General features: G+C 36.1%; 1 protein-coding gene across 3 annotated transcripts in view; it reads right to left on the bottom strand.

Moving 5' to 3' along the window:
* LOC149949776 (neuroligin-4, Y-linked-like) overlaps window positions 1-18,078 on the bottom strand; it is a 213,109-nt gene that overhangs the window by 74,280 nt on the left and 120,751 nt on the right. For all 3 annotated transcript variants that reach the window (XM_090169294.1, XM_090169295.1, XM_090169296.1), the window contains exon 2: window positions 8,558-8,707. In XM_090169294.1, coding sequence (XP_090025420.1) covers window positions 8,558-8,707 — 150 coding nt within the window. The remainder of the gene's footprint in view (window positions 1-8,557; window positions 8,708-18,078) is intronic.

The following is an 18,078-nucleotide window of genomic DNA, read 5'->3' as shown; positions in this document are numbered from 1 at the left end:
GGAGATTTCCCAGTGGCTTTAAATTATTTTCCGTCGCACTACCCCAGCATATAATCTTATAAAATAGACATATAAATGCAAGGCATTGGTCGTGATTGCCAACGCACAATAACTGTCAGTGATTTTATTACACACTGAAAATGTCTGAGATAATCTCAGAATAGCTCCAAGTAAAATATTTACAATTGAGACGAGCTTACGGAAAAAACTATGATATTAAACCCTAAAAATTTCAAATATTGCCAACATAGTCATGAAATGGAATAATAACCTTTCTTGTTATTTCACCCTGAAAAGGTCTTAGAAGAGCTCGCAGTAGAATATTTCGAAAAGTGACATACGATGAAACTATAATATGCAAGTTTGTTATTAAGCCCTGAAAATTTCGAAGAAATCTTGGAATGACCAGCTCTCTCTAAATTATATTCCATGGGACAATATTATACATAAATGTAAGATATTTCACAAAGAGACATACAATGGAACAATAACATACAAGTGCTATTTAATTTTTAAAGAACATTTTAGAATAGCTCCCAGTAAAATATCTCCCAAAGAGACAAAGTATACACGTATATTATTAGACCCTGAAAATCTCTAAAAAATCTTAAAATAGCTCCCAGTAAAATATCTCCCAAAGAGACAAAGTATACACGTATATTATTAAACCCTGAGAATGTCTAAAAAATCTAAAAATAGCTCCCAGTAAAATATTTCCCAAAGAGACAAAGTATACACGTATATTATTAGACCCTGAAAATGTCTAAAAAATCTTAAAATAGCTCCCAGTAAAATATCTCCCAAAGAGACAAAGTATACGCGTATATTATTAAACCCTGAAAATGTCTAAAAAATCGAAAAATAGCTCCCAGTAAAATATTTCCCAAAGAGACAAAGTATACACGTATATTATTAGACCCTGAAAATCTCTAAAAAATCTTAAAATAGCTCCCAGTAAAATATCTCCCAAAGAGACAAAGTATACGCGTATATTATTAAACCCTGAAAATGTCTAAAAAATCGAAAAATAGCTCCTAGTAAAATATCTCCCAAAGAGACAAAGTATACACGTATATTATTAGACCCTGAAAATGTCTAAAAAATCTAAAAATAGCTCCCAGTAAAATATTTCCCAAAGAGACAAAGTATACACGTATATTATTAGACCCTGAAAATGTCTAAAAAATCTTAAAATAGCTCCTAGTAAAATATCTCCCAAAGAGACAAAGTATACACGTATATTATTAGACCCTGAAAATGTCTAAAAAATCTAAAAATAGCTCCCAGTAAAATATTTCCCAAAGAGACAAAGTATACACGTATATTATTAGACCCTGAAAATGTCTAAGAAAATCTTAAAATAACTCAAAGTAAGATATTTACCAAAGATAAATACTTACGATACCATAGTGTACACGTACGTTACTAAATTTTAAAAATGTCTGAAGAAAATATTTGATATTTTTGTATAAGCAACGACTTCGTGAAGCCAAACTTGGGACAGTCGGTATTTTTTCCACCGAGATGTCGCGTTTTATCGGTAATGTACTTAAGGAAACTCCGTCGACTAACGGTATTCTGGTATTATTTTTCGAACTTTAAATCTACGAAGCATTTTAAGAATTGCCGGCAATTCCCGCGGGTCTGTAAAGAATGGATAGCTTTTTCTGAGGGTACGTGGGAGTGGTGAACTCTTGGAAGATCGATAATCTTGTTGCCTATGTTTCAGATCGAAAAATATCGGAGAGACTTGGAATCGCGGCGTTGGGATTATGTGGAAGATAGTGATCCGTGGGAAAAAAAAACAAAATCTGAACGTGGATTTCAAAAAAACCAATAAACTTGGAAAACTTGTAATTTTATCCCCAGAGCGATACTGAAAGCGAAATATTAATCAATCAATCAACCCGCGAGTTTCGAAAGTTTATTTATTTGTTGGGATTTTATATTGATATTTTGGGTTTAAATTGGTCATAGACGCGAAACTTCAATATTGGTAGTATATTTTATACTACAGACTTTGTACAAAATATGACAATTCGAAGCGCAGTAAGATACGGTAAGAAAGTACCATTTTATTTGGTATTTTCTAAGAATGGATTTTCAGAAGATCGATATTTTATATAAAGTTAAGGTGACCACCGTGAATAGAATATTTTTTCTATGATACATTAACACAGCATTGAGATACATAAGTTTCTTTTTAAATTTATACTATTAATGAGTCCGGTTTCTCACTAATATAACATTAGCAAAACATGTGCTTCATATTCAAAAGATTGAAAGCATGTAGAATGAGCGTGTGACGTCATATGTTGTAGAGGAAGTGAGTCACGTTCGAGACAATTTTTTTTTAATTACTACCAGCGATAAATGTCCCTCTTGGGTTAGATGGTCTATGTCCTAAGTAAGCGATCTGAAGTTCTGAACTGATCTGCTTATCACATTCGACTAGCTAAACAGTTATGTGACTTAAACGTTTGGTACCTACCGGGTGGTGTTTTTATTGGGAAGTTTTTTTCACGAAAACTACTTAAGGTAGAAATTTGAAATTTTATGATATGGTAATTACAACGGGGGACATTGATTGGTGAAATTTCATCGTTTACTGAAAACATTATCACACTTTTAGAAAAATTAATATTTTTACTACTAGGTGCTAGATCAATTTTTTCAATTGAGAATTTATAGAACATCATATGAAACCTACGAATACATTTGGTTTAATAGAAAAAGACCAATTTTTCACTGAAAAAAATATTTTTTCACTGAAAAAACCGACTTCAAAAATTGACAAGTTGGGCAAGAGAAAAAAACTTGGGAATCATTTGGAATCTCCTCACCTTCTGTGTGTTAGTTTACAATGAATTCAGATTAGATTTTTTTGACTCATATGGATCTGATAATTTCTGAGATCTGATTTATCACAAATATTCGTTTGAAGTCAGTGGGGGAGTAACTCTCTCGAAGTGTTTCTTGGAAAGTGAAAATGCCTCAGATTTAATATATTTGACTTTATATAGTAGAGTTTGTTAAATTTCCAACTGTATAATGGGTTCATTAGCAATATTTATTCAATACTAGACAAGTACGGTTTTTGAAATTACCAACTTCAAATTTTAAATATCGACCTGTTTATGATATTTATTTTTCTATTATAAGATCAAGTATATTTTCGAGATACACATTTTGAAGATTATCATTTCAAGATCGAAATTGCCTGTTTATTGCCGTTATTTTCGTTATAAGAATATAATATATATAATTACATATTATAATTATAATATAACATAATATAATACAATTGGTTTTTTTTTCTAGGCTTTTCCAATTATCTGCCCCCCCTCCCCCGAAAGAAAATTCTGGAAACTCTATACTGAAGTATATGCATTATGTTTTCGAGACCAACAGTTTAAAGGTCAAGATCACCATTTCCAAGTTCTGGATCGACCATTTGTATTGAATGAGCAGAATATCAGATATCAGAATTCAACAACAATATTACTGATTTAAGAGTGGGGTGGCGGAGTGGCTAGCACTTTAGCCTATTAGCGAGAGGAGCCGGGTTCGATCCCAGCTAGTGGCTCTGGATAAATCCTTCTGCGTTAAGGCTAACGGTAAATAAGTGTTGGCTCGCGTGGCATGTAGAGCTTGCCACGACCCTCCAATACATGGTATATGTATAGGAGGGCCTAAGGTGGTGCCTTGGGTATTAACAAAGCTGATTATTAGAGTACTATAACGAGTACAGAGGAACCACCATTTAATAACAAGGTTTTTTCATAAGATTTACTATACTCAGTATAGAAAGGCTGGTAATTCATATACAGATATAACACACAGAACTTTGAATTCATCCATCTGTTTTGAGAAAACACCAAAATCTCAACCGGCAATCAAATTGAAAATTAAGAATTACGTCCTTTATAAGGTTGCAACTGATAGCAGTTTCCTGTACGTCATCATTTAATAATAATCAGCTAGGCTAATTAATACCCAAGGCACCGATTAGTCAAGAACACCTCCGGTTTAAGCAGACACTGGGAAAATGAACAAAAGGATTTCCATTTATATGAAAATTTAATCCGGATCCCAACATTTTCGAAAATTCATTATTAAGTAGGTCTATCCCATAGGAATTGGCGTTAATTAGAGGTCGGCGTTTGAATAAGAAATTATACGATTGTTTATATTTATCCATAACCGAGAATTATTCAGAAATTTCCCAAAAAATGATTAATTGTGCATGTTAAATCGTATAATTTATTCGTATGAAACAAATAATACTAAATTTAATGATTAATTGAAATTTTTGCGGTTAATTTATTTGTTCCGCCGACCTCTAGCGTTAATTCACTTTCCGGGAGCGGTTTACAAATTGCGTAAAGCACTAAGGGGGAAGAAGCCTTGGTAAGTGGTCACATTTTCGTTCTCTTGGAAATGTTTATTTTTGTTTTTTTTTTGTTTTCGTGTTTATTTTCTTGGCTTTCTATTGGCCAATTTACATCGCTTCAGATAAACTTGGTCATAAAATGCGATGGCGCACACCTGTCTAATTGGAACCGAGTCTCTAAACCCAAAGGTTGTCGAGATAGATTTTTAATGACCTTAAGGACATGATTCAAGGTTATTGAGTTTTGTATCATCTAATGACCCCTGCGGATGCTATGCAATCTTAAAATATTAATTTCCAAGGAAAAATAGGTTTTCAATTATTAGCTCTGAACTGATTTTTGGAGTTATTTCGCGGCCCAAGTATATTTCAGCACAGAGCCCGCTAGTGTCTAAATATTTCCAAGGCAAAGTATGCTACAGCCAAGGGCGATAATACTTTACTCAGAGCTGGGGAAAGAGTCTCAGACGTGTTTTACTTTTTTCCATTGTTCTTCTAATTCTATTATTACGTGCTTAGAATTTTAATATTGTTTGACTATTGCATCGATGCCTAAGTTATTATTAAGGCCCATGCACGGGCAATTTCTGAAATTTATTTCTGGTATTTTAATTCGCCAATTCTGGCCACTAGGCTCTCTCTTATCTGAACCCCGTTGCCTAGGCAACATCAAGATTTCAAAAGTCAAAAAACACCAAAAATATGGCAAACTGTCGCATGATAATAAATTTACAATTTTTTTACGGTTAATTGCCAGAATTTAACCAAAAGAAAGATGAGAGCACATCTTTCAGTAATGAAAAGATAGTAGGATTTTACTTAATGGTATTCTCTAAACTACTGGTGCTTTTCTAATTATTTTAGCATCAAAAGATAGAAAACTTAATTACCTTTTAAATAAGCCGGAAAAATTTTACTATAGCTTGACGGAAATGAATATTTACGAAGATATAATTTTTAAAAATGTTGGTTTTCCAGTACATTTTCCCTAGGACGATTTTTTAAATTCCTAGAGTTTAATACTTTTTGGATAACGTAGGACTTATGACGAAAAAAAATAAGATATTCTTAGCAGGTATATCCGCACTCATAACGGAATCCAAGGAAATTACACATCATGTAGTAAACTAAGTTTTGGCGCCGTCAGGCGGCGCGCACTAACTTCGCTCGAGCGCTGAGGGCACGCGGCGCCCCCCAGCCCCATGCTAAAAAAAGCTATGGGCCAGTTCAAAAGCGGTGGCTTATTCAAAAGGTAACTAAGTTTTCTATCTTTTAATACCTAAATTACACTTTTATTACCTAAATATCTAGAATAACATCAGTAGTTTAGCGGATACCATTAGGAAAATCGAATACGTGCATGACGAATTTCATGAAAAAAACTTTTCAGGTCTAGATCCGAGCGCAACCTCTCGTGAATAAGAAGCAAAAAACTAGTCGTTGCGTCGTTAAAATTTATGTTTGAGGCTTGCACATGCTTTATAATGGAGTAGGTAATTCCGTATTCTGGCTTTTAAAACGAATTTTAATTTCGAGTGCACGATCTGGTTACCATGACAACAGACGAGTTTATTTTTATTAGATTCGAAAAAAAGCTAACTTTTGAACGCTGTTGGAAATGGGAAGGGTCTTTAAATGCGATTTTATAAAAGTTAATTAGTTAAAACTCAATTGAAACTAAAACAATTTGAAATCCCGAGAAAATATCGCATTTTTTCCACTACCAAATGAGATAATTCACGGCCCAAAAAACGACTAGCTTGGGAAAAATCCTACCCACATAAAAATAATGCGTCTACTGTCATGGCAACCAGAACAGACGAGCACTCGGAAAGCGCATAAATTTGCTTTCCTCTTTTGAAAGCCAAATTTACTCCAAATAAAAAAGAGAAAAGAAATAGCAGCTCTAGCTTTAACATTATTTACACTATTTTTAAATAATAATAATAATCAGTTAGGCTAAGACCTAAGGCACCACTTAAGACCCGAGCCAGCAAAAACATAATATACTTTGTAAATATTATAATTGTATAGTTATGTTGAAACATAATCTAACGTAGCCTACCCAAACCTCTCAACTGCTAAAGGATAATTATTATTTTGTCAGGTTAAAACCCAATTTGTTGGCTTTTGTATTAACGTTTTAACCATTTAGTCAAAGCATAGTTAACTGAATAAAAACATGTTTTCTTTAATAACGAAATTTTAAATCGGTTTTTATCATATCAGCAATTAAACTTAACCTCACGCGACATAACTTTTTAAAAAAAAAAGATCTATAGAAAAACAATTGTCGAAATGTCTTTATAACTTCGCAGATAAGTTTATAAATTCAGAAAAGACTAAAATATTTTATCTAATCAGTTAAGTGTCTGAAATTGGAACCACTAAACCCCACCCAACCTACTCTAACCACACCTTATCGTTTCGTAACACAAGCAACTAGTATCAAATTTAAAATTAGTAGACCTAAAATTTAAGTTTAATTCGGATATAAGAGTAGTTAGAAAAAAAAACAATTTTACCAAGTTTGACAAGACAAAATATCTGTATCTGCGAAACGATTAGGTCATTAAATTCGAACATAAAAAACATTTTTTTATGTTCGAACAAATGAATTTCGAACATTTGCAACACCTTTGGATCAAACGCAACTACACCGGCGTCATCACATTGACGCCACGTGTCATGCTAGTGCCAAACCCCTCTGCCCATAGAGAGTGACTATCCGTGTGGCCATTGTAATCAGCCCCTCAGAGAGAGAGAGAGAGTATCCTGTATGTTACGTCCACAACACTGTTGATTCAATGGAGTGACTTTGTTAGTTAAATATTGATTATTTAATTAACTTATAATGACCGATTGTTGGTGACACAGACCTACAATTACGACACAATAAAATGTCCTCGCTTCTGTGTCGATTTTGAGTCAAGCTCCCGCGAGCCAACACGGAATTCAATCAGGGCTATTGTCCTTCCGATAAAGAGAGCGACAGTTTCTATAGTAGGGATGGGCACCGCTCAGCTCATAAGAGAGCTTTTTGTCACTTTGAGCTGCAAGTTTTCGTTTTCGTAAAGAGCCAAACCGAAAAGAGGCAAGGTTTATGTCCGTCTCTCAAATGAGCGCGAAAATAGAGGAGCTTTAAATTCCCTTCTCCAAGGAGCGCGAAATGAGGCGAGTTTCATCTCCGTCTTTAAAATGAGCGGCTCAATAGAAAAGCGTTGGTTTCGACACTCAAATGACCGCGAAAAGCGAGGACCGAATTCCCCTCTCAAAGTAGCGCAAATAGAGCCACTGTCGATTTCACTTCTCAAACAAGTTCTTGAGTTCAAGATAGTGAGGCCGAGTGGTGTTTGAGCCGAGCGACTCTTTAAGCAAAATGCCCATCTCTGTTCAATAGGATGCTATTGCCATTCTCTCTGGAAGCTGACAATTAGACACCCTGATCATTGTATTCGACTCAATTTAGATTTAATCGGAACTTAATTACCCAATGGATTCATAGCGTGCCACTATTCGAATACAATCAGGAATTCGTCAAGAAAGGATTACTCGGCCGCTCTTCACCGTCCTTTACCATGACGCTACCTATCGTACAACGAAGAAACTAAAAAGTACTGCCATCAACGAAAAACATGTTGTCGGTGACCTTTAATTTTTACCCACAAACCAACGAAACAAGTTGGTCGCCACCAGAACCATGACGTTTCAAGTAACTCACAGACCCCGTGCCAAAGTTCAATACTTTTTACCCTGATGACATCCTGATATTATAGTCTGAGCACAGTGGCGTCAACAAGGCCCCCGCAGAACCCGTAATGCATGAGGACCACAGGCCTTCAGGGGGCCCCTAAATTCCTATCAACAACTAAAACCCAGAAAACGGTTTCGCGGGGGATGGGCTAGGTTGTCTGAGCTACGCCACTGTAAGACTGAGCAATACAGATAAAACCTCGGGAAAAGACAGGTAGTTTAATTTTGACTTTCCAGACATTTCGGTGCCATCTTGGAAAACGGCCGCCAAATGAATCCATTCATTCCTTTTTATCCACTTTTTTAATAACCACTCATCGCAGAAATACGATTTTTTTATTATATAAAGGGATAACTTATCTACAAGTCATGTAGATATATCAGAAAAGATATCGAATGAAGCATAATTACCTAAAACTCCCAGCCGGTAGTTGATAGTGATGACCACGGCGTTGGAAAATGACGCCAATACACTTCCGTCGTAGGCGTTGCCGGAGTTCCACTCGTACGACTCCCCGTGAATGAAAACTAGCACCGGAAGTCGATGAGGATCTTTAGAGGCTGAAATAAAGAACAAATCAAAATCACTCTTGATTGATCAATTAAGCTTTGGCTTCTAAAAACTTAAAAGTTTTTCTATTTCATTACAATTACAAGAATCATTCAATGTACGATTTCTTGCAAAAGTATCGCCCAGCTTACTCAAGCTATAAAAATATTGAGTAACTTTTGATCAATTTAATCGACAAATCGCGGCTCAAAATGTAACGCGTAAAATGTTAAAATTGCTCTGCCTAAGGATTTTTACTTATTTATAAACTATAGTTTTAGAAAATCACTTTAAAAATAGCACTTTTATTCTTCCAAGGGGGATTTTAAAAAATCAGCAAATTACATTAACAGTACATAGCTGCACGGGCTCGTCTCAATTTTGAGCTAATTTGTGAGTTTGAGTCCTTAAATGTTCGAGTTAATTTTTGAGCCCGAGACGAGTCCCCTTCTAAATTTCATTAAATCACGAGCCTCGCCTGAGACCATTCCAAAAAAACGTAGACCATATAAAGCACGAGCCGAGACCAAGAAATATATTGTCTAATTTACGAGCTGAGTTGAGACCCTTAATGGTTTTGAGACGAGACTGAGCACGAGTCCGAAAAATTGTTGAAAAATGAGCCCCAGTAGAGTTCTTAATGATGCGATCCCGAGACGAGCTCGAGTGAATGAGCACGAGCTGGAGACCAGTCGCGGATTATTTCGCGTCTCAAAATATATTTCTAAATTATATTTGTTGATAGGACGAAATCATCAATAATCGTCGATCTCTAAAAATAATTTACTGAACCAAAAGAGCGTTCTATAAACTCGGCCCAAAACCGGCCAAACTTTTCATACAGACTATAGAGCTAGTTCAGCAGGACTAACAACTTTTGTTATTCTTTGGTTTAAGATAATTCAGCTTATGTCTTTATATGAATATTATAGAGACGTACCTTTTAGGAGTGGTAGGAGGTTGAAATATGTTTGGGGTTAAGAATATTTTCATAATCTAAGTCTCTTTTTAAACCCGTGAATTAATATGGGACTAGTATTTTGCTTATTTGCCATCATACATTTATTACAAAAATCATTTAAAATAAGAAAAACGGCGCGGAAAGCCGGAAATTAGTGAAGCCTAGGCTAGCAACTACGCTACTCCTAAAAATCGACTGTTCTCAATTTCTTACGGGTTTGCTAGATAAATATTTTTCTCTAACACGAAAAACCGGCCAAACCTTCACCTCCTCCGAAATCAAAAGGGGGAAAGCACACCACACCGATTTTATAGAACGCTCTACTATTGGCTGTTAAATTGAATGATGCGAGTCATGCGACCTTTGCACCCATGTAACCCACAATTTATTTTTGGAAAAGGTCGTTTTTAACCACCGTGTTGCCAAATCGTGGGATAAATCGCATATCGTGGGATAAATCCCATATCGTGGGGATTTTAATGGCAATTTTTGAGAAATTGGATTAAAGGATTTTTGGGTTTCATGGGATTTTCCATTTTTTGAGGAATTTGAACTTTTCCAAATTCAAACCACAACCTCGCCATTTAGAACTGCATAGCTCGAAATTATTTAATAATAGAATCCATTTTTAAAAAAAAATCTATATAAAAACAATTTTTTTTATTTATCTTAACACCTTGTGCCTATTTTCTGAGGAGTTTTCATGAATGGAGGGCGGTTTTTAGCTAGAAAGTGTGATATTTACGCCATTTTCCCAAGTTCAAAACGCTCCTTAAATTTAATTATACTTGTATTTGGTAAGAAATTTTTTTTCTAAACAAACAAAAGCCTTAGTTTTAAAAATGATGCCTTATAATGTTGGCGGCAGATGTTATTTTACGTTGTAAAGTATAAAGTAAATTTAGTTAGTCTCTTAATTGGGAAGAAGATGGTTAGACGAGGCAGTTTTGATACTATTGGATTATGTATTGGAATTTTCGAGATAAACCAGGGTACACGAAGGGGAAAGTAAAACGGAATGGACAATACTAAAGCAATGGTAAAAATGCCGTAGGACACAAGTTAATGGCTTAAAGCTTACAATTTCATTCCGCTTTTTCGAAAAATCGTGTGAACTGATTTAAATTGTTATTTTTGAATTAGTTATTCGGGGTTAAGTAAATATAGTAAGCTGTTCATTTTATAGGAGGATGCGTGTTAGAAAGCATTAATGCTTTTGTACATAAATCCCCTTTACTCAAAAAATCACAAAAAAAAACATGCAGTCATTTATTTTGTACTGAGTAATAATAAAAGTTAGTTTTAAATAAAGTAAAATTTGTGTTGAGTCGAGGACTCAAAACAAGTGACCCCCCTAATATTAATTCCGAGCCCTAGTCTGAGATGAGTCCAAAATTTTTTTTTTTGGGTTAGAAGTGCCCGACACGAACCAATGAGAACGAGGTGAGTCCATATGAAAAATAAAGCTGAACTCGAGTCCGAGACTAGCCGTTTCAAACGCTGTCGTTTTAACTGAGTCTAAGCTGATCCTGTACAATATTTTCCATTAAATTGAGCAAGATACGAGCACTTAAACGTTTGGGTAAAAAATTTGAGATGAGCCCGAGTCCAACTTAGGCCGTGCAGTATAGGAAGATTAACATTTATCTATAAAAGAGAAGTTAAATACTCTTGGTTTTAATTTAAGGACCCTAATGAAGAACGAACCAGTAATACACAGTGATGCATGGACGCTATGCACGCCTTTAAACTTTTTAAGGGGGTTAAATTGCTTCAATAAAGGCGCTAAAAGATTGTGTTATTTGAGTCACTTTAGTATACAGATGTACAAATCGTATATAATAACGGCAAATCACTTAAGAAAATAAGTGGAAATCATCGATATATTATAATAAAACAGTAGAAATAACCGATATATTATGATAAATCAGTAGAAATCACCGATTCCTCATGAGAAATCAGTGTAAATCATCAATATATTATGATAAATCAGTGGAAATCATCGATATATTGTGAGAAATCAGTGGAAATCATCGATATATTGTGAGAAATCAGTGGAAATCATCGATATATTATGATAATTCAGTGTAAATCATCGATATATTATGATAAATCAGTGGAAATCACCGATATATTACGAGAAATCAGTGCCAATCACCGATATATTATGATAAATCAGTAGAGGCTATTTGGGAAGCGAATAATTTCCACCTTTTACCAAAACTGTTTAGAAAACATCTGAACTCTGAAATCAGTCAACATTCGCATCGAGTGTTCATTGTATTCGGGAAATTCCCTTCAATAAACCGGAAGTCTTCTCGATTCTGCACATGCAGTTCCGTTTCACACGGTCGAATTAAGGGTTTGTTTCCCTTCTTTCGCGAAATTAGTCGTGTACCGCGATAAATGTTAATTGCTGTTGGATATGCCTTAAGCCGTCAGAGGGTTGTAGCGCGTGGACCATATTGCATTCGTATATTTGGAGAGTAAGCCAATTATGATATTTGTATCAAAAAGGAAAACAACTTTTAGAAATTCGGAACAATTCCCCGAACAAAACTATTTGGCGGAAGGGTTCATTCCGGTTAATGGGCCGTAGTAATGGTTGTCAGTATTTGAACTGGAGGCGCGACTAGCAAATACTTTGAGAGCCAGGCGAACCATTCCCTGTTGTCTCTCATTACCGCGCGCCGCTCCAAGATGGTTCGAATTCCCTGGCGACGCCGAAACAGGGCTTTCGTAAACAAGCGAGAAGGTTTAATTGATTAAGACACCAATCTTCTTGCTATACATTTTTAATTATTTTTTCCCGTTTGTGTTGAGAGATTTAAAAGCGGGAAGGTGATTCAATTATCAAACTCTCAGTCTGCTAGAGAGGAATCGAATTTCATCCATTCTTTATCAGCGCCGGATCCGAGAGCTTATACGAATTAATTGAAAGTAAAGGTACTTTAGTACGGATCTTACATTGCTTTGACCAAATATACTCCGGGAAAACTATATATGTTAGTGGTCTACGCGAATCGGATTAAAAAATATTTCAACTAAACCTTCGCCACTGTGACTGATCCTAAGGTAGCTTACCACTAACAATTTGGACACTGATTACAGGTATACGGAACTGTACAGCCTTTGGTAATGCTAATTCTGTAACTAGATACGTCATCAGTACAAGTATATCAGATTTGTAGCACAGAGTGCACACCACCGGAAGTCCTCGTCATATTGCCCTACGCCAGCGTCCACAGCCCAGACAGGTGACAGAACAGCCAAGGCAGCGAAAGATTCCTACTGTGGACGGTCTCACCTTCGACGCGAGCCGCTCAACCCAGCGGAAGGTGCAACAATGGGACGACCAACCACTCACTTCGCACACCGAAGTGGGAATAAGAGCGGTCCTATCTCCAACTCCGACTTTGGTCAGGTATGTGCTGGAAACTGAGTTTCAGCTCGGGCTAACGGAGAGGGTCCAGGCAAACTGGGCACCTCGGAGGAAGCTACAGGCTTATACAGCTATTTCTCACAAAATGTAAATGAATTATAAACGCGAAATTTGCACCCAAATATCAGGGCCGCCATTTTGAAGAAACCATCACATAGATTGCAATTTAGTTTGTTAGTAGGTAGTATATTTTGGGCGCATGATTTGCTCTGTGGCTTGAAATTAGTTTTCAGGGTGATTTTCTGTCAATTTCATTGGTCAAAACTATTTTACAAACCGATTTAAACTGGGTATTATGGTCTGGTGTTAACGTCAGGAAAATGGCCGTATCATTCTTTGGTTTGGTATTATTTTAACCGCCAACCAGAAGGTATTTTTTTGTATGTAACTATGGTAGCCTAAATGAACAAAATATGTTTAAAAATATAACAATGTTAATTAGTAGAATATTTACATAGTCAACGATAAATTCTGATTTCACTGTGTACAATGATTTGTTTAAAACGATACCTCATAAATGAGTCAGGATTTGCACTAGAATTACAAATACTCGATTTTGGAGCTAACTCAGCGATATATTCTGCACACTTAGATACAACAAACAAGTACTTATGAGCATTGAGATACCTTTCGTTATTTATTTTTAGAAAAGTGTATTTTAAAAATTTTGCACTCATATTTAGAATTTAGCCAAACATTTGCATATTCAAAAGGAAGAAAACACTCTTGAGAAGAAACCAGTGGAAAGATGGGAGGGATTTTAGAAAATCAACACCTACACCGATAACGTCATACATGGGCGCGCTCCTCTCTTTAATGAGCTCGAGGGTTATTTTTGAGCGCGAGCTCGGACCTCTATCAAAAAATGAGTGGAGCGCGAGCGCGAGCTCCAGCCTTTACCAAAAGGAGAGCGGAGTGTGATCTTGTTATCTAAACTATACCAAGAAAGAACTGAGTGTGAGCTCAAACTTTTATCAAAAAACAGCGAAGAGTAAGCGCGAGCTTTTAAAAGAGAGAAACGTGAGTGCGAGTTCCAACATCTGAAAAGGCAAGAAATTAGCGTGAGCTCGACTGTTTGAGCTTCTAAACTACAGAAAAACACCAAGACAATAGTTTCCCCGTCAACCTCAAATATTCGGCCCAATGACGGAGTAGCCGTTAACGTGATAACAAAAGTAACATGATACTAATAGGTATGACCTGAAATCGCTCCTTATAATAATAATAATAATAATCAGCTAGGCTATTACCTAAAGAACCACCCTAGACCGAAGTCATCAAGCGACTTTTATTGCCTTTAATTCAGGTGGCCGGGCTAAATTGCGTAGGGGGGGTGGCGGCAAGCCCTTTATGCCACGCGAGCCAACAGCTCCCTACACTCACTATTACCGTTAACCAATACCAGTTTTTATGGAAAAGGAAACCGAAGAACTCGGGGGAAAACCCCTTTAACCAGTGGGGAGATAACTCAACGCGGAAGGAGTAGTTCCGAGTTTTCAACCAGTGATCGAACCCGGCTCCTCTTGCTGCGAGGCGAAAGCGCTAACCATTCTACCACCCCAGAGAGCACCAAAAGCCTCTTTGTAACTGACAAGTGAGAGGAGCCGGAGCTCTAAGATATGGTTTATGCCCATCTCTGTGTAAAGGCGCCTACATTTTGACGAGAAACAAAGTTCATTGTACGCGTAATTAGGGCCAAAGTCTCTTTAGCGGGACAATGCAGTATCGCCAATGATAGGAGAGTACGGTTAATTATTTTGTTTATTGTAGCAACTTCGTCAATTTAAATGTATTTGGGACTGATATCATAAATCTATTTATATTTAATTATTTTCCGTAAGTGTTTCAATTAGTTCAATCACTACCTACATTATTAATTACGTAGGTAGTGGTCCAATATATAACTGATTGTTTTGTGTGCATAACTTAAAATTATCGTTATACGCAAAAAGATAAAAACATCTAGAAAATACACAACTTAAAGGGACTTAATAATAATAATAATAATAATAATAATAATAATAATAATAATCAGTTAGGCTAATACCCAAGGCACCACCTTAGGCCTAAGAACCCACGCGAGCCAACAGCTACCTAAAATACGTCATTTGGTCGCCTTCGTCACATTTACAAAGTTACAATCTGATGTCGTTTCAGTGACGGTTTTTGAATCGACTTCCGATTCCTCACACGGCCCATGATTACCCCGTTTAACAGGGTTACCACAATATTCTCAGATTCCAATTCAAAAACTATTCCCTGTTTTCCCTGACCATTTAAAGTTATTTTCCTTGAATCTTTAATCCCAAAAACAGACAGTTTTTAACTTTTACATTTATCAGTAGTTAATAAATTTAATCAGCTTATATTTCAGTACCAAAGTTAAAAAACCTTTCAAGGATCTCACTGATAATAACAGAATTTACCTTTTACAAATTCTCAAAGTTCCCCGACCTTTCTTTGACTTATTAGGCTCATTTTTAAATTCCCTGACTTTTCCTGGTTTTTCCTGCCGTGTGGCAACCCTGTTTAAGTACAAATTAACACGGAGTGGTCCTACGCGTTACTATGACGACTTGACTCGTATTAGTCCTAGCGACTTAGGCAATTAAAAATGTGTAGTCATTCTATAACTAAAGATGTATCATGCAGAAAATATTGAATTGACATTTTATATTAAACAATAGGAAACTTGTGACGTAATATTTTTATTAAGGAAATCGAATTGTACCGTTGTCTAAGTTGTTTGGTTGCTTCAGATTCTGGACCTAATAAGGGGTTTCTTTTTGACAATTCTGGGGAATAAACCATTTTAAAGCAGCTAAAAAGGGTAATCACATCCAAAATCGGTTATAATTAAACCGATTTGCACTTTTCTTATTGGTATTGACTCTTAAAGGTCCAGAAATGGCTACGGGGGCCAGATACGAGATCACCTAATGACCAGAATGGATGATTTAATATTGTTAATATTAACAAGAATGTATTTATTTATACTCAGGGAGAATGAATATGTCGAGACTATCGACGGACACGTTGAGGCCCTAACCCCGTCACGCTAAGGGGGGGGGGTCTTATTTTAATCGCATCGAAAAACGTAATTTTAAGAACCAATGAGATTGCAGTATTATTGGATTTTATTAAAGCGGAGGAGCATACCGGGGCCCCAACGGGTGGAATTGGAGAAACGCTAAAAATAATCTCGACATATTCATTCTCCCTGAGTATAAATAAATACATTCTTGATATTAATTTAAGAAATTTCCCGGGCATAGTCCTTTATTCGCGACCGAAACGATCCGAGTCTAGGTGGCGTAACGGCGCTAGCTCCCCCAAGGTTGCGCCTATGATCTATCATCTGCTACAGTCAATTCAAAAAGTCATAAGAACGTTTTTCTTAAATAAACAGATCAAAACAGAGGCGTAGAAACGCGGGGGGAGGTATGTACAGGGGTACAATATACCCCTCTTAAAATTGAAAAGGGGTGCCAAAACTGTATTTTTTATTACGTTTAAGAGGGGCACCGAATTCAATATTCAAATTTAACCCCCTTAATCCAAAACGTTCCTACGCGATTGTATCAAAATACAAGAAAACGATGCAAAAATTATATTAAAATGCAAGTATCATTAATTATAAAATCAAATTTACGAAAAACGACGAGGAAAAACAAATAACGTCTGCTTTAGCCGCTACCCATCTAGGTTTCAATGGCGAACCAAAGGGAGCGTTGCGATAGTTTTCGGTCGCGAATAATAACGTAGGAAATAGGTGATAGACAAAGCTTTATAAGTATAGTAATCACACGAGCGATTTGCACGTGCGCTAGTAAAAGCTATATTCCTTCTGGTGAGTGTAGCGCGCGCTCGTAGTCTTGTAAAAGTAAGAGATTGTGACGTAAAAGCCACATTGAAACAAGAAGGCCACGTTATTTTACTCGCAACCGAAAACTATCGCTATTGAAACCTAGATAGGTAGCGGCTAAAGTAGGCGCTATTAGTTTTTCCTCGTCATTTTTCGTAAATTTGACTTTATAAATAATGATACCATCGTTTGATTATATTTTGATCGGTTTATTTAAGAAAAAATCGTTCTTATGACTTTTTAATTTGACTGTAGCAGACGCTAGATCATAGGCGTTACCTCGGAGAAGCTAGCGCCACTACGCCACCTAGACTCGTTTCGGTCGCGAATAGAAAAACCTTTGTTCAAAAGCTCGCTATCTCAGTGAACATTTAGAGAGAGATTTCATTTTCTCGAGCGCGAATCTAACCCCCCACGCTCCGACACTCTCTCCAGAAATGACAGCGTGGACAGCTTGACCGGCACAGACTGTTCTGGAAAACAATATCAAACATCAATGAAAGCGATAAGGTACAATAGCGGTCACTCAAGCTGTACCAGCTGTCACTGGTAAAGAAGGGTCCTCGGTCTTAAACACGCGGAAGATGAGGAACTGACATACTTGTATCTTAAAATTTCTTAATAAAAATCTCTTGGATTCAAGATGGCGGACGATCTTTTTTCTTGTTAGTTGTGAATGTAACAAGCAAATAATTTAAATAAAATTCTACTTCAGTTGTTAAAAGTAAGAAAATGGCATGTTGATTGGATTTTCAGTGCAGGGGTTAAATTTAAAATCCGCCATCTTGGATTCAATATGACGGACTTAAACATAAAAATATGCAATCTTAACACTTAAGAATGTAAATATCGCTATAAATTTTTTCGGAGTTTGTTTAATAAGGCTACTTACGTATAATCAATAGAATAAAATTAAGTACAACTTCAAACAGACCTGATGATGCGCCTGAATAGACTAGTCGTTAATTTTATCATGTTTTAAATAAAATTTTTATTACGTAATTGAAGTTGTACTTAATTTTATTCTATCGCTATAAATTTGTCGAAAGCTTAATTTATATTAACGAAAAAAAATGAAATGTAGGTTTTTACACATAAAATGTAATTTGGGCAT

The sequence above is a fragment of the Leiobunum rupestre genome, chromosome 3 (assembly GCF_980474605.1).
Source record: "Leiobunum rupestre chromosome 3, qqLeiRupe1.1.hap1, whole genome shotgun sequence".
In the NCBI taxonomy this organism is placed as follows: domain Eukaryota; kingdom Metazoa; phylum Arthropoda; class Arachnida; order Opiliones; family Sclerosomatidae; genus Leiobunum; species Leiobunum rupestre.
The sequence above is the reverse complement of the archived record's forward strand: the minus strand, read 5'-3'. Positions and strand labels throughout refer to the sequence as shown.